The sequence below is a fragment of the Pararge aegeria genome, chromosome Z, assembly GCF_905163445.1.
Source record: "Pararge aegeria chromosome Z, ilParAegt1.1, whole genome shotgun sequence".
NCBI lineage: Eukaryota > Metazoa > Arthropoda > Insecta > Lepidoptera > Nymphalidae > Pararge > Pararge aegeria.
The window spans coordinates 12,673,567-12,695,166 of NC_053208.1; the positions used below are offsets into that span (position 1 = coordinate 12,673,567).

The 21,600-nt window shown below is 36.1% G+C and overlaps 1 protein-coding gene across 1 annotated transcript in view; it reads left to right on the forward strand.

Moving 5' to 3' along the window:
- The window catches only part of LOC120636686 (laminin subunit alpha), a 49,189-nt gene that overhangs the window by 2,264 nt on the left and 25,325 nt on the right, over positions 1–21,600 (forward strand). Inside the window, exons 2-22 of the mRNA XM_039908254.1 lie at positions 896–1,042; positions 5,875–6,002; positions 6,411–6,519; positions 6,658–6,828; positions 7,242–7,458; positions 8,495–8,704; positions 9,551–9,744; positions 11,257–11,332; positions 12,155–12,292; positions 12,729–12,840; positions 13,930–14,105; positions 15,212–15,388; positions 15,746–15,868; positions 16,043–16,201; positions 17,806–18,059; positions 18,155–18,291; positions 19,244–19,382; positions 19,459–19,647; positions 19,733–20,095; positions 20,814–20,966; positions 21,376–21,550. Of these exons, the coding sequence (XP_039764188.1) occupies positions 896–1,042; positions 5,875–6,002; positions 6,411–6,519; positions 6,658–6,828; positions 7,242–7,458; positions 8,495–8,704; positions 9,551–9,744; positions 11,257–11,332; positions 12,155–12,292; positions 12,729–12,840; positions 13,930–14,105; positions 15,212–15,388; positions 15,746–15,868; positions 16,043–16,201; positions 17,806–18,059; positions 18,155–18,291; positions 19,244–19,382; positions 19,459–19,647; positions 19,733–20,095; positions 20,814–20,966; positions 21,376–21,550 (3,547 nt within the window). The remainder of the gene's footprint in view (positions 1–895; positions 1,043–5,874; positions 6,003–6,410; positions 6,520–6,657; positions 6,829–7,241; positions 7,459–8,494; positions 8,705–9,550; positions 9,745–11,256; positions 11,333–12,154; positions 12,293–12,728; positions 12,841–13,929; positions 14,106–15,211; positions 15,389–15,745; positions 15,869–16,042; positions 16,202–17,805; positions 18,060–18,154; positions 18,292–19,243; positions 19,383–19,458; positions 19,648–19,732; positions 20,096–20,813; positions 20,967–21,375; positions 21,551–21,600) is intronic.

A 21,600-nucleotide genomic window follows, 5' to 3' on the forward strand; every position in this document is an offset into this window, starting at 1 on the left:
ATAAACATTTAATACTAGTCATTCATTTAATAAACGACAATATATTTAAGTATTCACCATTCTTGACCATGCACTAGTATTGCATGCGTATACATTTCCGTTACAAGACAATGTATAAAAACATACGGTAAAGCTGTTCATTGAAGAAATCATCAACAATAAAGTATAATGTTACATCATCAATGGCAGTCTTAACTGCAAAAGGTCCATTTAAAACACCCAATAAATCCGTCCATTCACAAACAATTCTTTCTTTTTCAAAACATGCGAAGAGCATGTGCCGACAAAAAATACATTCAAATTTGGAATCCATTGTGCTGGAGTGAAACAAAAGAACGCTCTGAAGTCGGGATGCGCAAACGCATTTGGCTACCACATGTCCATAAAAACACTACGAGACGGCCCGAACCTTGTCGAAATTAAACGAAAGCTCAGTGGTACGGCTTTAAATTAAAGCCAAGATTGTACGAGAATGTATGATCACCTTGCCACATTCCTGTTATAAACTCTTTTTAGGGGTCCGTAGTCATCCAAGAAACTCTTTTATTTTCGTAACGTCTGTCTGTCTTATTGTTTATCACAGTCAATTTATTCACACACTAAAGGCACGCCGCACACACGCATTATTTAGATTATTTTCAATAATATTGGCACCTTGGATACTCCTTCGTATGAACTATAATGTAAGGCATCAATCAAGTATTTGAAAGGCAATACATTGACCGACATTGATTGTATATAGAGATTCTCTATTACATATTAAATATTTTGTTACTGAGACTTAGGTACGTAGTGAAGGACTACTTTTCAGTTTAGACAACGACGACAGGTAATACGCGAGTATAAATAACACTGTGGGATTGCAGTCACTTGATTTTTTCTATTAATCCTGCAGGTATGCGACTACTGCGATGCAACAAATAAAACCAAGAAACATCCGCCAGAATATGCCGTGGATGGAATGGAAACCTGGTGGCAGAGCCCCCCTCTATCACGTGGAATGAAATATAACGAAGTCAACCTCACCATCGATCTGGGCCAGGTAATAAAATTTCTGTTTATATTATTCAAGGTAAGGTCACGTTTTGTTTCATAATTTAAATCCCTTCTAATATCATAAATGCGAAAGTGTGTTTAATTGTTTTTACTTGCTTAGTGCCCTAACTAAGCAACCAATCAAATTGATAATTTAATAGGCATAGAGTTCATTGAAAGGACAGAGAATAGCATAGGTTACTTTTTTTCCCTGGGAAATAAAACGGTTACCAGGCGACAGCTAATCTATAATCTTATATCTTTAAACGAGCAATTCTTGTATATACATATATAATTGGAATCTCGTAATCGGCTCCAACGATTTTCACGAAATTTAGTATACTGGGGGTTTCGGGGGCGATAATTCGATCTAGCTAAGATTCATTTATATTGGAATCCCGGGAAAAAACTGCAAAAAATAACCTTTTTTGAGATATTCTGATGCGTGCGATGCGTTAACGGTAAACATTTAATTAAACAGGAATTGTTTTTTCTTTAAAGTTCTATAAAACAGTCCGCGACAACATACGAATATTTTTTAAGTCGGCTCATTCGCGGACGAAGTCGCGCGGGCCCGTGTGTTTACTTATTTGTTGTCAAAGTCATTTAAGGCATAAATGAATGTTAAAGTTTCTAATACATTATATTCTGCATTATACCGTCAAAAAACATATAAATAATCTTATTTAAACTTCGGGGTCACTTTCGAGGGGCCAAGTTCGAATTCCAGCCCGCACCTCTAACTATTCTAAGTTATGTGCGTTTTAAGTAATAAAAAAAACACTTGCTTTAACGGTGAAGGAAAGCATTGTGAGGAAACCTGCATGCCTAGAGTACTCCATAATTATCTCAAAGTCCATCCATCCGCACTGGGCCAGCGTGGAGGACTACGGCCTAAACCCTTCTCATTGTGGAAGGAGACCCGTGCCCAGTAGTGGGCTTACAATAGGTAGGATATGGTGAAACATACAATCAAGCAATACATAAAGCAGTACCAGAAAGTACCGGAAAACACCGGAAAGTTTCTGTAGTCGGAAAAGTCCGATTGCCTTGAAAACTTCTCCACATGCTATTCGTCTAATACGTTTGAGAAAAAGGTACGATAAAGCAGTTACATCTTTATAATACAAAATTTATTTCGACAATAACTAATCCCGTTCGTGCTTCTAATCTTTTTCTTATCTAAATAAAACGCTGAATCTCCAAAGTTGACATTTTCCTATGTATGATACCTGCAAAAAGTTGCATAAAACATAGTTCTTCCATATCATAATACATAATAGTAATTTGTTTACATCAAACCAACCTAATCCATATGTGTTACACATTTTTAAGGTGGTCTGTTATCATTGCTAACATTTTTTTAGGAGCTCGACATTAATTTAGCTAAATATGAAACTGTGTACGTCGATGACATCATGATTCGTTACTCGACAATCTGTAGCTATTAATATATAACAAGTACTACTTTTATGATTCTCTATATCGGAAGGTCTTCATCAAATTATCATCTAATTTCAATTGGATCAACTGACCTTAACACTTACTCGAAAAAAAAAGGATCAACGAATCGTTAACAATCGCAAACTATGCCAATTCAGTTTTAGCCTTTAAAATCATCGTCTTCAAACTTCATCATCACCCTCAAGCTATTAATCGATACTTGAATGTAATAAACATGAGCAGGTACGTTAGGGGTAACCAACCTAAGAACTTTTTTATATCCAATTTACTGTATCGTTCAAAGTTTAAAGCTTATTAAAGTATTTTTCTTAAGTGGAAGCGTAAGTGAGAACTTTGTATCCATAATATTCTCTAGTCTGCACGAGACTTGCTTCATGGTTCTCAAAATAGTCCTAATAGCTGAAAGTTCATCAACCCGACAGTTTATACCTCACTGGAATAACGCTAGGGACAGAAAATAATTATAGTCAAGCTATAAAATGTATATGTTGGAACTTCAGACTATACGTAGGCATGTCGAAGTTTCGTCTCGTAAAAAAAATCTATTCTAATTGTGCAATGAGTTATGTATCTACCTTTAGCTACTGTATTAAAAGCGAGGTAAGGCATGCTCTTTTATATTTGTACGGTTTATTACAGTATGCTTAGTATGTAGAGCTTTTTGCGCCAGAGCTCGTCCGTGGAAGAACTACCGCCATAGTTATTCCTCCCGCCAAGCAGCATTGCTGTGTTCCGGTCTGGAGGGCGTGCCGGTGCTATCACGAGCACATGAGGCCTTAGGTTGATGGGCACACGGCGGCATTTTCTATCACGCCCTACAAAGTGTTACTCTGTTTTTAGGCGATCGTTTTCAAACAACCACGAGATGAGCAGTCAGCATCATCTTCCGTCTTCTTCAATTAAAAAAATATATGTTAAATTCAAGCTCATTTCAATGTAATTCCATAAATCATCCACTTCAAAGCCATTATTTATAAGTGACGCGACCTATAACTATGTGGCAAATGCATTGTAAATATGAAATTGAATAAGCACAAGCGAATGTGGACAGGGTTTTATAACTCTTTAATAAAAAGGCATCCCTACGAGCTGCCTGTGTCAATTAAAAAAAATACGTAACGTCTTACGTATGATTTATTATGATCTTAAAAAAATATTGCAGGTTAGTTAATCGATTTGATGATACCCCTGATTATTACGTCTTAAAGTGTGCGCTTGTACACTTAATGCCAATGGTTGTACACAAACCTTTACCCTCATGTACAACATAAAAATGTCTATAATGAAAAGTGTCATTCATCACATACCTCCCTATCTTCTGACAACAACTCGCATCTTACTGACTGATCAACATATGTACAGAAAATATCCGTTAATCCGCTGACCAGTTGATTTTACCACAATTGAAATAGTAAATCCGAAAAACATTACCCAAATCTCCTGTAAAATTATTACAAGATTAACTTATAATTAGGGTTAGTTTACGTACAATGCATTAAAATCGACTGCAAATACTATTTGCCGATCCAGTTAGATAGGTAAGCCCTGCAGTAAGTACAAAACCTCTCAGCGCGAGAGTTATATTTGAATGGACCATTTTATTTTAATATATTCACATTCTATTTGAAATCAAAATAGTGTTTACCTCTATTTATAATATGTTTTCACTATGTATTCGATGATTTTCCCTGATTTATCTAAGACATGATAAAAAAAATTGACAATGGTATTGAGATAATATGGTCTAAATATTTCATTACGAGACAGTTAAGTATTTCTAACTAGAATAGCTAAGTAAGCATTGTAAAATGATACATATGGCTTGGCGAAATTTAACTACTAAGAATGCTTCGCATTGTAAACATACCTACTTGATGCAGCTCTGCGATCGTATTATTAATAAGGAAACTCAAAGTATATTATGGCACATAAAATATATAGTGGCGTGGACTTTATACGCATACTATTTTTCTTTTAAAGCACTGCCTTATGAGGATTTAAAAATTTGTATCTGGTTGTAACTAGTACGAAAACAAACAATAAAGAGTTAAAGAGTTTATTAGAACTATATAATGTTAATAGCCCTTGTACAGCTAAGTAGTTCTCACTAGAGCTATTACAGTATTAAAAGAGCTTATACTCTTTATTGTTAACTGTTTGGCTAGTATAAAGTGCACGCCACTAGACAATAAATCTCTAAACTAAATTGACAGATCTAAAATACTTAGAGCCATTCTTTTCTTCGAGAAATGTTGTGAAAAGAACAACACTACTTTTGGATCTGTTAATTTTAGTGTTGAGTTTAGAGATTTGTGTATAATATAATTGGAACCTTAAACCATATTCCTATTCATAAGATTCACTAAAATTAACGAGCTCTGTTCTTGTTTTTTGCTTCCTGCATGCTTGCATCGATTAAATATGGTCGGACTGAAATATAAGTAAACCTACATAGTTTTTAGGAATTAAACGATAATATTGTAGGCACAGTTTCGATCGTCCCAGAGAGCTAAGTTCAGACCGGCCAAGTAAGGTCGTACGATCTGCAAGCATTTGGACATAACGGTTGATTTGAGATAGTAATTCACTGAACATCTTTTTTCTAAATTACTCTTTGTCTATTTGTTGTTATAATGCTTTGCGAATGTGTTGTGATGCCCATCTGAAGTTTCTTTCACCTTTTTAACCACATCGACAGTCAATTAAATGGCATTTAAAAAGATTTTATCTTAACAAATTTTACCTAGATAAACATTTTGAACCTCATCGTATTACTAATACATCAACACAACATTTCAACGACGGCTAGGACTTGATGCGATGACTTACGATCGAATATACGATCGAGTGTAGATAGGTGCCGACATGTGTTTATATAATGTATATTTTTGTTAGTGTGAATTAGAAACAGCAATAACACTGCTACATGTTTAGTAGAAATAATATAATATCTACAGCATAAAAGCCCCATAATATCATCGTATGTTCCTAACTAGTACGAACGGTTAGTAGCGCATTTAGGTAATAAAGTACAGAAATAATACGTATCTACGTCACGTATGTTTTGAGCAAAACAAATTTAGAGGTTTCGTGAGTAAATAAATTTGACCAGTAGAGCTTTGGAGGGATATTTATCTAAACGAATTAGAAGGATACGACATAAATTTTACTCACACTACCTGCGTATTAAGCTTGTGGGCTAGTTTTAATAGGTATATACCACTAAAGCTCCAGAGCCCCTTTTGAGATAAGAAGCTCACGGGTTCTTCGAACTTGATGAATTAGAAAATATTTATTATATTATAATACATATTTAATATAATGGTGCTAAAAGTGTGAATTGCAACTGTACTGAGATAAACTTATTTTTTCCAGGAATTTCACGTGGCGTATGTCTTCGTGCGAATGGGGAATTCCCCAAGACCAGGACTTTGGGCATTAGAGAAATCTACTGACTACGGAAAGACTTTCAAGCCTTGGCAATATTTTTCAGACTCACCGCAGTACGTGCATTTTTACCTATATAACATAGATAAACCCGGCCAAGTGGCAAGTGCTCCGGTTCCGTTCCTTGGAAAAAAAGTATAAATAATTATTTGGTTAGGTCATTCAATCGAGCTGAAAAATACTGTATTCTTTTTATTTCGGATTATTCGTTTTCTAAATAACCGGATAGAAAATAAATATACGCAAATAGTATAGGATATAACTTTGTCATCTTGTGCTATGTTAAATCGAAGACTTTTTATATGATATTGCAGTAGAATAACCTCAATTTTGGCCATTTTTAAATGAAGGTTATATACTAATACTTGCAATACTGTAATGTACCAAATATATTATAGGTATAATTAATAAATATCTTTATCGCTGCCATTACATAGGCATTCACTACTTTTACTTTCTTACAGGGATTGTGTAAGATATTTTGGCAAGGAAAGTCTACAACCTATTACAAAAGATGACTCCGTAATTTGCAGTACGGAATACTCAAAAATTGTTCCACTTGAAGGTGGAGAAGTATGTACCAAATATAGTTTCATTTACACATAAGTTACTTATGCTTAACTAATATTCTAATCTAATTCTTGCAAAATGCAAGTCAGTTTGGAAGAATTTTGTTTTTTACTATTTTTTAACGATTTAATTCTTTTTTAGATACCAATATCACTGTTGAACTATCGACCCTCAGCAAACAAATATTTCAACTCTTCCGTACTTCAAGAGTGGACACGAGCGACCAACGTCAGATTGCGATTATTGAGGACTAAAAATTTGCTCGGTCATCTTATGTCGGTAGCAAGACAGGACCCCACCGTTACCAGAAGAGTGAGTGATTCGATAACATTACGTTACATTAATATAGGGCAGTTGGCGGGCTTTCAATACTCTAAAACAGTCCACTGCTGGACTAAGGGGCTCTCCCAACGGGAGGGTTAACCCCTAATTACCACGCCAGGCAGACGGGTTGATGATCGTTGGAAGCTGCTGCCTGTTCTCCGTTATATTACCTTAGTCGTATGACATTCGCGGAAAGAGAAGGGGCTATGACAACTGTATTCTGAACTGCCATCACCACACTGAACACCACTTGTTACTTTCATATGTTACTAAAATAACTGTAACGTCGCCTAGCGTGCTCCCGGTAATCGAACAATTAGAGAGGAGGATCTTAATGAGCTAATGATGTACCTACATTGGTAAAACAGACTTTTGAACTGATTACATTTTCTCTTTAACAGTATTTCTACAGTATTAAAGATATCAGTATTGGAGGGCGCTGCATGTGCAATGGTCATGCTGATACATGCGACCCTGCAGACCCACAAAGCGACAGCAGCATTCTTGTATGCCGATGCCAGCACAATACTTGCGGGCCCCAGTGCGCTGCCTGTTGTCCAGGTTTTGAGCAAAAAAAGTGGAGAATATCACAAAGCTGGGACAAATTCGCTTGTGAACGTAATAACTTTGTACACTTATTAATCAGCTTCTTTAGTCTCTTTTTTTAAATATATTGTCATATTAATACTTATATTATTAAGTAGGTCCATACTAGCGGTCCATCAAAAAACTACTGAACTGTTTGCAATCTTTTTATAAAACTAGGTATAACTAAAAATATATTATTTTTAACAAAAAAATTACTAACTTCTTATTTACCTTTTATTGCAGAAGTCTGGTTTTTTTCCTTAGTTCCAGTGGCCAAACGCGGTCGTCATCACCAGTTTCACTTGACCACTTGAGCTTTCCGAAAGGAATTACACGAATTAGTTTAGGTACAAGATATCCAAATCGTCAATGTTTAAAGTATTATCTCGATTTATCCTGGACCTCACAAATAGATTGAATGATCGGTTGACAATTTACCTGAAAAGTTTAACATCTGGGGTAACAAACACAATAAAATAGATATTGTACTGAGATGATTATTTTTCAGAGTTTATTAAAAACTTAACTTAACTTTAATACTAGATATAAATCCCGAAAAGTTCTGAAGGTTCCCAACGCAGTCTTATCTTAGAAGAAGCCCGAACCAATCGAGACCAAGGCTTTTTATCACCGTTATTGGAACTTAAGCAGTTAAGCATTTAGTTAGAACATAGAATTTATAGCAAGCTTTTTTGGTCTAGAAGTGCCCGAATCACGATATATTCGTTGAGGAAAAAATAGAGACTTCCCTATACTTAAGGGAAGATAACGACCAAGGCTAGATTTTGTGGGTCTAATAAAACGAAAGCTTTGAGTGGGGACTTATAAAGAGAAGGTTGGAAGAGGAATGCCCATATAGGGCAAGCTCTTACGTTAAAGAAGAAGAAGGGCCCGTGCGTGATTGCTTCGGCTGTAAACGTTAGTTTTTCCGTCATAAAAGGTATTCTTTGTCCCCGGGATGCCAGCTATCTCGTGCGAAATTTTATCTATATCGGTACTGCGGTTGAGCTAAACATAGGTAGCAAACAAACAAATAAACCGACTGTAATCCGTTATTGTTTTCCAGCTTGCAACTGCCACAACCACACAACCGAATGTGAGTTCGATGCGAGCATTGATGAGCAATTTTTATCACTTGACATAAACGGTCGATATGAAGGCGGCGGAGTTTGTAAGAACTGCCAACACAACACAGAAGGAATAAATTGTAACAAGTGCAAACCAACATACTACCGCCCCTATGAGAAACGCTGGGAGGAGCTTGATGTATGCCAACGTAAGTACCTTACATTCCCTTCTCGTCGCCGTCGAGTCCAATTCGCACACTGACAATTCCGTACCATAGAATCGTCATCATATTCACCATCATCATTGACGTCACAAAGATCAATTGGAGACAAAAAAGAAAAGACCTTGCCAATTGGTAATAATAGAGGTCAGTAGACAGTAGACTTTCCGTATAGGAGCATATAATACGATGCAGGTACGCTGCTCCAATACGGGTTTCCGGGCTTCAACGATGACTGTTATAAGCGTTAAAAAGGCTTACATAACGGGAGCTCCGAATCACTGAAGTGAGAACCTCTGCAGGACTTCGTAATCCGTAGTTTATATCTACGAATAAGGCAGTTAACGAAAAAATTACAGATTATTATTTATTACCTAATCGATTGTCTCGAAAACGCTGAACCATAACTTGTTTTATTTGTAAAAGATTTTATGGCCACAATTTTTATAGAAAAAACGGTTTAATTTCTCAGCAGGTAATATTTACATAATCTTCTTACTCTACATATTTTTTTTTGTTTTTTATTTAAAGGGGTTTCGTTAGTCAAAAACAATAACACCCACCACATTATTAGAGTTAAGACCGCAACCTCTATTGGTCCTCGATTTTACAACTTCAATTTTGCAGCTGCATAAGCAATGTTCTTGTACGTATCTACTTTTGGAATAGAAATACTTCGGGAACAACTCTCCCTCCGAAAATTTTACCATATTTTAGGGACGTATGCCAACTTTGGCAACATCCAACATCAACCTTTAAAATGACACCACTTAGATAATTTGAATTTAGAATCAGAAACAAGAAATAAAACTTCCTATTACTTTTCTTTAATAGCTTGCAACTGTAACTTGCACTATTCGACTGGTAACTGTCAAGAAGAAACGGGACAATGTGAATGCCGACGAGAGTTCAATCCACCAAACTGTGATTCTTGTGCGTACGGATACTTTGACTATCCTAATTGCAAGCCCTGCACGTGTAATCTTAATGGAACAGATGGGCAACATTGCACACCTACTGACGGAATGGTAAGAAGTATTATTAGGATAATTCATATTTATTACAATAACTTATGCCCGTTTCTACTAACGACGAACAAGGCAATGCCTAAGTAAGTAATGCTTAGTCAAAGACGATTCTTAGGCATACAGTTGCTCTTCACCAATCGATTTATGCAAGGCATAATATTAACCTAACTTGTCTATGATTCTTGCCACAAGATATGGTATTTTGTTTCTATTATTATATTATTCGTTTTTCATTTTTCGTATGGATTAAAGGTAAATAAAAAAACCTATTTGTTGTTTTTCACCTCCAGTTACGAGTTCCGTAACTTAAGATCGCGCTTAGGCGCGATCTTAAGTTAGACATCATCTACTAACATATTATTTTGTAAACGCATTAAGCATACGATTTTAGAGTTTTGTAAGTTTAGTGAAAACGGGCGTGAATTATCTAAGAATCTGTCGTTTCAACCGACAGTCACTTACTACGGGGCATAGGTCTGTTGCAAGAATTTCTGAATTCACCCACTCAGGGACTCCCTGCCGCTCGCTTGGTTCTCTCTGCTAGTGGATAGTTAACCCACACTGCGCTTTTCAAAGTAGCCAATCCAGAAACATCTATTAGTCCCCCGAATTACGCAGCCCATTGCCTCTTTAAAAAACAATACAAGACTCATTTAAATAGGAAGTACTGCTTAGTTAAAACTTTAAAAATGCCTACGTAATTCTGAGGTAGCTACTAGTAAAACATCAATGATAAAATTTAAAGGATCATGGTCAGTGGCGTACATACTGGGTATGCACTAAGCGTGCAGATGATATAACGTGGAGAAAATCTTCAGTATGATTTATAAAACTTATCTTGCTCTCATGCCATTTTGTAATTATTAAGCGCTTTCATAATCACAAATGCACAAAACAATTGTATATGTTTTTATTGTCCTAGAATATTATTTTTGTGAACATCTCTATATTACTAGCTGTTGCCCGCGACTTCGTCTGCGTTTGTTTTTGTTTTTCGGAAGACATGTGGCATTCAATTTAGGTTTAATTATACTGACATTTTTATGTTTTGTATTCTTATATAAAAAAATTAAGTAAGTAGGTAATTATTTAAATCGGTTATCAATTGACGGCGTTATGGTGTAAATCGTAAAACACTTTCGTCCACTCTCCCAGAAAAACTGAGCTTAATTTCGGGATAAAAAGCATCCTATATTACTTCTAATACCTTCAGGAATATGTGTACAAACAAACTTACATTCACTTTTATAATATTAGTAGGAATATAAAAGAAAGTGGTGTTAGTTACACCATTTATAACTCAGGAACGGCTGGACCAATTTTTATGATATTTTTATGATATATATATTCCGCTTACACCAGTATAGGATAATAAGTATTAAAATATAATATTCATCAAAAAAAAAATGTAATCGCGGTACGAAGTTCGCCGGGGCAGCTAGTATTTAATAATAGTAAGTACAAAATGCCTTCGCAAACAATAATTAATCTGAAGCATATTTCTTTTAACAGTGCCCCTGCAAATTCAACTATGCCGGTGCCTCTTGTGAAAAGTGTGCAGATGGTTATTATTCACCTGAGTGTAAAAGTAAGTTCTTTTTTATATTATTTTTGAAACATTCCTGATAAATTGGATAATTTTAACAAGGCTACATCCTATACTACGAAAATCATCGAATATTGGGAATACGAAATGGTATATACCAGGGGTTACCAACCTTATTTTGCCAAAGGCGCACTAACATGTCAAAAAAATTGTAAAATAGATAGGTACTTATATGGTATTGTACTATGGGTACTAAGATGACTGATGATTATTTATGAATAATATAAATAAAAAAACTTAAAATACACACCCATACATACAGATACTGTATATAATACCCAGAAACTGAAAAGCATTCATGTTCATTAAACCCAAATATTTTCGATTTGTGGAAGTCGAAGTCCTTTGAGTCAGTCGCCAGTCAGCCGTCCAGTTAGGCGCAAAAATAAAACATCCTCATTATGATACTTATAAAACCATAATAAATAATAAGTTTAAACAAAAAATTTAGAAAATTTATATTACCCCAAGATTGGGATGGCTGAGCTTTGTGATCTCCACACAATCTTTCATAGTGTGGAACAAGCCGTGACACTGCTGCACAAAATCTATCAAAAAAATATTTTTCTTGATTCTTTAACTAAAGAAGAAGCACATCGCTTTGTCGCGCTGTTCTCTCTATGACGTTGGGAAGCCCTGGTATGTAATTAATATATGTTATAATTTATACGCCTTCTCCTTACCATAGGAGAATACATCACATTTAAATAATATAGCTAATATCTAGCAGATGCTCAAGAGATGTATACTAAACCTAATGCATTGCATTATCAGAGATACAATAACTATTATTTATTGTTTTAGACTGTGAATGTAATTCAGTTGGTTCGGTGTCACAAGTGTGTGACAAGGAAAGTGGCAACTGTACTTGCAAAAGCAAATACAACGGCAGAACTTGCAACCAATGTGAGGCTGGATACTTCAACTACCCAACGTGCAAACGTAAGTTACTGTTCATCATTTGTTTTTAATAATATCAACCAATGAAACATATTATAAACTAGGTGTTAATTTTAGAATTTAAAATTCCTGAATTCTCTCTTGTCTGGTCTGGTGGGAAGCTTCGGGACTAGTTAACACCCTACCGACAAATCCGTCAAGCGATTTAGTGTTCAGCGCGATGCGGCAGGGGCAATTTCAGAATTTAAAATTCCTGAATTCTCTCTGGTCTGGTCTGGTGGGAAGCTTCGGGACTAGTTAACACTATACCGACAAATCCGTCAAGCTATTTATTGTTCCAGCGCGATGTCACGTAGGAACCCATAAGGGGGTATGGATTGAATATAATTACCAGCTTACCGACATACTATCTAACTTTTACTGGAATAAAACGTTTTTAAGGTCCTGAAATAGAAAAATAAAGATATTGATTTTTTAGATTGCAACTGCGACACAAGTGGCACAGAACCTATTATTTGTGATGACATCACTGGGCAGTGTATTTGTAAACCAGGCTTCGGAGGTACACGCTGTGATCAATGTTTATCAGGGTAAGAAGACAACTTTAAATGAAACACTTAAGTTAACTTTAACCACCCGAAAAATGTTAATAACATCGTGTCCCAAAAATTGGTACTTAGGTCTGGTGACCCCAGAGCTGGCGCTTATTTAATCCAACGGCTATGTCTAGCAATTCAAAGGGGCAATAGCGCCAGCATTTTGGGTACCATGCCCATAAGTGAACAGTTAGACGGCTTGTATTTATTGTAAATATTAATTTTAGTTTGTAATTATTATTTCCCTAGAAAAATATATTTTTCGTTGGTTCATTAATATTTAAAAAAAAAATCTCTAACCTAATTCTTTTTCAAAAATAGGAGTGTAAACAATAAGTGGCATTTTTACTACACTGTACCCAATTTTATTGATATGTAATGTTTTGTTATAACAAATGACCATTAACATAAGCAAGGAAGTTACAGAAGAATTGACAGACTCTGGCATTGTGTTTTGTTTCAATTCAAATCAGTACCCTTATATTTGTTTTCGTATATATACTATATATAGTATATATATATGTATATATATATATACAATGAATTTTGACGCGTTGGTGGTTTTGCATATTAGATAATAACCGTATATTCACAAATACTACGGTGCCCACGGACTAAGTCTTTTTTAAGATGATCAGGCAGCAGCGTCCTCTGTGCTACTACTACCTAATAATACGATCACCAACCCATCCGCCCAGCGTGGTGGATAAGTGTAAATTGTAATCTCTCTTTAGGAGAGTCTTACCAATGAGTTTAAGACCTCAGAGTTAATAACATACAGAATCCTTATTCAGCCATTATTGTATAGAGTGCATTGTGTCCAAAAACAGTAAAAACGTCCCGCGCACGTCTCACTTTACATCCGCGGAATGTTGCTAGCTCACACACTTTTTCTCATTCACTTTTTAGAACATAAGAGTTAAAATAATTACTTCCAACTGCTATATGGTATGAAGTGACTAACCGTTTGTTCTTGAAACAACTCTAAATTGGAGTGGTTTTTGATGCTTAAGTATTAGTCGTGCACACCGTTTCTGTATGTTCTGAATTCTGTTCAAGACTCAAGTAACATTTGTATAACAGGTATTACATGGAGGTTCGAGGTCGTGATCGTTCCTGCGTCCCTTGCAACTGTTCGCCAACCGGCTCAACCTCAACCAGTTGTTCGGTTGATGGCAAGTGCAACTGTCTCAGTAATTTTGGCGGCAAGGAGTGTGATCAGTGTTCGCCAGGCTACTATAAGTTTCCTGATTGTTTACGTAAGTTATCTGAATATACTACTTCTATTATACAATATTCTGCTAATATTGATTCTATTTTTGTACTGAAGAGGGCTGTTTTTAAACAAGAATTGCTCGTTTAAAGATATAAGATATAACAAGCCCAAAAGTGTCTGAAGATGTAAATTTAAAGAAGTAAAAATAATGATGGTGTATTCGATACATATTTGAAAATATAATTTATTTATATAAAAATTTCAAAAGAAACTGGACTGTAAACTTTATTCATTATCATCATACCAGCCTGCGCAGGAATCTTAGAGAAGCTAAGAAATTAGAAGATGAGAATTCAAGCAAAGAAAAAAGTTTATTACCTATGTTCGGATCCACTCCATGATCTTGATGAAATTTATAGCCATTGAATACTTCTTATGAATAAAAAATAGAAAAGGTACCTTGTATCAGCGCCTAGTAGGTACCTTTATATTTTAAATTTACAAGGTAATTTTCATAAAACAGAAATAAGCGCATAAGGCATGCTCTGTACACAGATAGTAAACAAATAACAGATAGTAGATATATAATTAAAATATATTAAATATATAACATAAACGAATTATTACTAGTATATAACCACAGTGAAAGGAGATACAATAGCTCGACGCCTTTGATCTCGTGGAAAGTGGCCCCTTAAAACTGAGACAAGTTACGGTCATTTCTGTATATATCCAGTGGCATAATCCAGTGTCGTGCATAGAAGGTATGCACAGGGTATTCAGATGTTATAAAATGAAGAAAATCTCGAGTATTAGTTATGTACCAGTTATGAAAAACTTAAGGATAGGCAGTGTAAGAGTTATTAAAATTCTTCTTAAGTATTTATAACTCGTACTGGAGATTTTCTTCATTTTATACCATCTGCATACCCTGTGCATACCCTCTATGCACGCCACTGGTACTATCCACTTGCAATGTCTTTGTCAGAGCTACGACTATACTTAATCTGTGGCATAAGTAATGTACGCATAGAATAGTGCCAAGAATACGCATTTCCACACAACGCTTATCTTTTGCGTATATAATAAGTTAGCCATTCTGTCAGGCAGGTGTTATTTAGTATCCATTTTTTACGATGACTTTTCCAGCTTGCAACTGTGACGAATCAGGCGCAATTGGCTCAACATGCGATGATAACGGACTATGCCACTGTAAATCCAATTTCGACGGAGACAAGTGCGACAAATGCAAGGAGCAATTTTACAACTATCCTGCCTGCGAAGAGTGTAATTGCGACCCGAGAGGGGTCGTCGCATCATTTGCCGGTAAGATTTTTTTAGTCTATATTTTAAATATATTCATCTCAGAAGGAAAAGTGGCTGATGCCATAATAAGGCTATCACGAACGATCCCCGACTACGAATACGCAATTGGCCAGCTTGGTGAAAGCGGCTTACATATTCCCGTGCCATGAGCAACGCATGGGTCAAAATGATGATGATGATTCTCCTTCTTATCGCACGATTTCGGATTATGCAACTATGTCCTACTCACTCTCATCTCCGTCTTTTATATGAAAATCTCCTTTTACATAGTTTATCCATGTATTTTTCGGTTTTCCGCTGCTTCTTTGTTCTTCTTTGTCTAAAATATTCGTAGAATTCTCAATTTTTTTTTCACAGGATGTGGCTCGGTGCCTGCCGGAGAGCTCTGTCAATGTAAGGACCGCGTACAGGGCCGAATTTGTAACGACTGCAGACAACTGTTTTGGAATTTACAAGAATACAATCCTCTTGGATGTGAAGGTAACTCAATTTTGTTACTCTTATAATCTTGAAAGATAAAACCTTCCATAAATAAATAATTTAATAAGAAATAATAAGTTATAAGTATAGGTACCCACGGAATCTGAAATTAACATCAAACTGAGGTATAATGAATGAAATCGGAATATATGTACCGCCTGTTTATTTTTCTAGAATGTAGCTGCCACGTATCAGGCACGCTTGGAGGTCTCGGCGCTTGCAACACCCGAAGTGGGCAATGTACGTGCAAATTACACGTCAGCGAGAGACAATGCGAGCAATGTCAAGACGGTTTCTATAAATTAGAAAACCACAATATGTTTGGATGTACAGGTATATATTATTTATATTAAAAAAACCCATGCGCATATTGTCAATATATTTTAGGTTAGAAGTCTCATGTCTCGCACTCTTTCTTCTTCACTCCCAAGACTTTCGTGTCAGGACTCAAGACACCGTAGTTGACGTGACACTGTTAACACACTGAATTTTTGGTGGCCTATTTTTTTTATTCTAGCAAACAAAGTTTAAGTGTCATTCGTTATATTATACATAGGCCTGATAAATATAAATTAATTCTGTTATTTATAGAGGATTTTATTATTATACAATTAGTGATTCTCATCATGTTAATTTTAATAAACTACATAATAATTATTGCTAATGGTAAGTTTGTTATTAGAAAAGTTAAATAGGCAAACTATATAGACTAGAATTGTTGCTGATAGTGTGAGTTAAGTCAGTTACTTTGGTTCTCCGGCGAATCCCTTCGTTTTAATTTTATCCTTCAGGGAAACTCCTAACATAGCCCTCTCCATAGCTCGTTGAGTGACCTTAAATTTGAGTATTAGTCCATTCGCAAGCGTCCACGTTTCAGCGCCATAAGCTAGGACGGGAAAGACACACTGGTTGAAAACTTTGGTTTTCAGGCACTGGGGTATTGTCAATGAGAAGACTTTGAATACGTTTCCCAAATGCTGCCCAGCCCAGCCGTATTCTTCTGTTGGTGTCTTCGTTAAAATTTCTTACAAGTTGTACTATTATAGGAGACGGGAGCGTTGATTGAACATAATTTTAGTTTTGTCCACGATAATCCCGACCTACACGTCCGGAACAAACGGCTTAGGCTATTCAGCATTTCCTCGAGATCTTGAGGAGTTTCTGCCAAGACAACCACGTCGTCCATAAACCGCAGATGTGAGATGTACTCGCCATTTATATGAAGTCCTCGTCCTTTTCAATCTAGCGTTTTAAACAGGTCTCCTAGGGCACTGTTAAACTGATTTGGAGATTTAACATCTCCCTGTCTAATACCTCTTCGCAATTTTATTAATTTAGCCTAAGTTAGCTGTGATTGTACTTGGACGGTCATTCACGCGGTTTCGTAGATACATCACAACACCTCGATATATCGCCAATCGACTTGGCATCGTTGTATTGAATCCAGAACAGCCCAAGTCTCGATGGAATCGAAGGCTTTCTCGTAGTCTACTAACTCAATGCAGAGTGGGAGATTGTATTCCTGAGTCTTCTGTATAATCTGTCTTAAGGTATGGATATGGTCCACAGTTCTATAGGCTTTACGAAACCCAGAAACTCGAAGTCTTTAAAATTTGTTTTAATACCCCGGAAAACATCTTATAAACATGTGTCAAGAGTAATTTCGGCTGATAGTTCTTAATAAGCTCTCTTGCTCCCCGCTTTTGACATTTGAAAAACTTCTTTGGCATTGTCAGGATAGGAGTACCTCCTGCACGAAGGGGTTCTGATGTAATGCCGTCATCACTAGTACATGTAATGTTTTTCTAAAATTACTTTTATTAATTTTGTTCTGGGAAGGGAATTCGGGAATGACGAGACTTGTTATTTGTTTATATAGTTCCGAATTTAAGTATTATGTTCATGCATTGAATAATTTTTATACATCTTATTTTCAGCGTGTGACTGCGATATCGGTGGTTCAATCGATAACAACTGCGACAAGAATACCGGTCAATGTCGCTGTCATTCCCGGGTTGATGGGCGCCGCTGCGACCGTCCGATACGCGCACACTACTTCCCCACATTGCATCAGTTCCAATATGAAGCTGAAGAAGGCCTTACCCAATCTGGGCCCGTTAGGTATAGAAACTCTGAAGATGTATTCCCAGGGTACTCGTGGAAAGGATATGTCGTGTTTTCAATTTTACAGGTAACCACATTTTCTTGTTTTAGAAGTTTATTCCTATCCCGTATAATATTTTCACAATTCACATACATATAGCTTGCGATTATTTTTTATTTTAGAACGAAGTGATCAACGTTGTCCTCATAAGCAAATCATCTTTATACCGCATGGTAATAAAGTACGCCAACCCTCTAAAAGATATCGTCACTGCCAGCATTATTATAACGCCAGAAAGCGTAGTCGATACGAAACAAAGGTAACAATTACATTATATATCGGTATCGAAATATTCCTTTGAATTTAAAAGTAAATAGGGACCAGGTTACTGTATCAAAATTTGAAACTTTATAAACTAGGCCAAGGTCGACACCCATACAGCCCTACATAACATATTCGCCTTAACCATGGTCTGAATCACTTTTACCACCATCAGCAATATAAAAGTATAATTACTTTTACTTGGGCGACTTGCTCTACGAGTCTTACGTCTTTACCTATCTGATTTTTATTTAAAATTTATTTGCGCGGATTAATAGAAATTAATAATAATTGCAATTTTATAAAGTCCACCTGTGATTAATAATTATTGTTCCAAGCAATATATTCATATTCACCAAAACCCAACCTGATATTTTTTCTTAATAAATTTAATTTTACTTTTACATTCAATTAATTTATTTTCAGGTCGTAGATAAAATCGTGTACGTAATTAATTTAACTCTCGTGCTGTACTGATAGCATTCATAAAATAGCGTAGCAGTTGCATAAATTGCTATAATTACACTAATGGTTTTATGCAAAGTAGAATAAACTCATATGTTACATATAAGTGGTGTTAAGTGAAACGCTGGGAGACTAGTGGGTGGGTGGTTCATTAAGAGAGTAAAGCTGAATCACTAGGCTTGATAGGCCGTGTTAGAACCTCGGCACGTGCCTCTAACTTTTGAAAGTTGTGCGCGTTGTAGGAATTAAATATTACTTGCTTTATCGGTGAAGGAAATGCTTCCCTAGTCTTGCGCATAATGTTCTCCAAATCTCAAAAGACATGTGTAGTCCACAAATCCGGCCACTCGGCCAACGTGGGGAAATACTATATACTAATACCGACTACCCTTGTCACTCTGAAAGGAGATTGTACTCTGTAGAGAGCCGGTAAAGGGTAGATGATGAAGAAGTGTTTTAAGTGCTTAATTAAAAATTATTTTCAGTTTCAACGTTTATTTGAGGCCGACTCATAAGCCCCAACTTGTTACCGTCTTAGTAGAAAAAGGAAACGCTCCTGCGCCTTTTGTAATGAACGCAGGCAATTGGACCGTTACTATCAAAACTACTAAGGAAATCATGATTGTAAGATCAATGCATATCTTTCTGAACTATAATTTTTTTTTTATAATGATATGATACATAAAAACTTTTTTTGTAGGATTACTTTGTTTTAATACCAGAAGCATACTACGAAGCAACGGTTCTTACTAAGCTAGTTGATACACCATGTATAATTGGTGAAAACAAACTGTGCAGACATTTCGCCTATCCTAATTTACGTGGGCTACCTGCTACAACTGTTTCAGACTTGGTATCAGAAGTCACATTGTTCATCGATGACCCTGAGGTAAATGATGCTACATAACATAGACAAGAGTATAATGACCGGATTCATAATATACTGAGATTACATGTTTGTTTTTTATTTCTAGCAACTACAAGAGTTTAATGCTAAGCCTAATGAGTTACCAATAATAAACAACGTCCAAAATGAACTTCAGTACAACATGAAGATTGATCCAAGTGGGCCATATGTTATTATTATAGAATACGTCACCCCTGTCAACCGAACGGCTGTGACTATCAGTCAGACTAATTCTAGCGAGAATTATGAATTGACACCTAGAGGAGTTGTCACCATAAGATTCCGATCAGGTGATGGAACAGAAGCAAACGCTTTAGCAAATTTAAACGATTGCCCTTATACAACACCCTGTAGACAAGTTGTTGTTGACGATTTGTCCAAAATTTACTCCTTCAACGTTCAGGACAGTAACAATGTCGTGTACTTGGATGTAAGTTGTTATTTTACGTACAAGTAGCCTTAGTAGCAGATTTACTTCCTCGCAATGGAGAAGTCGTTTTAGTATATCAAACTCTGTATCGTCAAAGGAAGTGACTTGTTTTAAAGTTGCAAGTCCTGTACTTTTGATTATTGTTTTATAGACGTTCTGTCAAAAGTCCGTGCTAAAAACAGTATAGTCATATTTGAGGTTTTCACTTTTATTATTTTACTATTTCCATACTCAAAAACGGGTCCTAGATTGCGAGTGAGAAAATGTTGTTCCAAGGCTATTTTTTGTATTAATTGAATTCGTCTATTACATTTGAAGGTTTTAATTTATATTAAAGGTGAATGGCTCTAAGGCAGTCATTTTACGTTTAAGTTCAATGAACATTTTAAAACAGCAGTGATAGCCTAGTGGTCATCTAAAGGCTAAAGGGAGGCTGAAATAGCCTCCCTTTAGCCGCGACCGAGTTCGATTCCGGAACGCACCTCCAACTTTCGGAGTAAGGTGCGTTTCAAGCAATTAAATAACACTTTCTTAAGAGTTGCCTGAGAGTTCTCGTTAATGTTCTCAAAGGCATGTGAAAGGATATCCGTGTCTCGATTCATAATCTATTTCATTTGTTAATGCATTGCCATCCTTACATAAGTCGTAATACGCGATGCATCATTAACAAAGCACATTGTTCTAATTACTTTATAAATTGTTACACACATTGTTTTAGGGCGATACTGGTACTCTCGCTGGCATCAAATCCATAATAGCGATTCCAGAGGCAGAGTGGCACCTCGACTATATTACCCCGCGGCCATACTGTCTGCGACATAATGGTAACTGTAGTCCAGCCATCTTCTCCACTGCTGTTGACTCTAAAAAGGTAGGAAGCTTGCATAATATAAACTTATTTGTATGTGCCTTAATACTTGATTAATGTAGTCACTTTAGCTAATGTTATTTGGCCACCTCCCTAGCGCAGTGGTGAGAGCTATAGTCTTATATGATGGAGTTCCCGGGTTCGATTCCCAGCAGGGGCAATTTGGGAATTTATAACTCATGGATTTTCCTCTCGTTTGATCTGGTCGCTAAGCGGTTTAGCGTTTCGCTACAAAGCCGCCGAGAAACCGGATAGGGGTGGGGCTTTAAGATAACTACCTACCCCTAAAAGATCATCGCGCTACCATCGTAAACTACACCATACTAACTACAGCTGATATTGCAAATCAAAGGCTAATAATTCAAAAAATCATAATGTGTTTTATTTTTAAGTAGTTTTGGTTTCGGTTAAGGTTGAAATAGAATCCGGCACAGGAGGAAATAGAGATTTCAGACCTCAAATTCAAGACAACTCTACAATTGTCGTGTACTTTGCACCCCAATCAGAGACCGTGAAGATAGAGTCAAAAGTGCCGTCACCTGGAGATTACATGTTTGTAGTACATTACTATCAACCGGATCATCCAGGTAACTAAATCCAAATTATTTTTGAATACTATGCTAATAAAACAAAATTT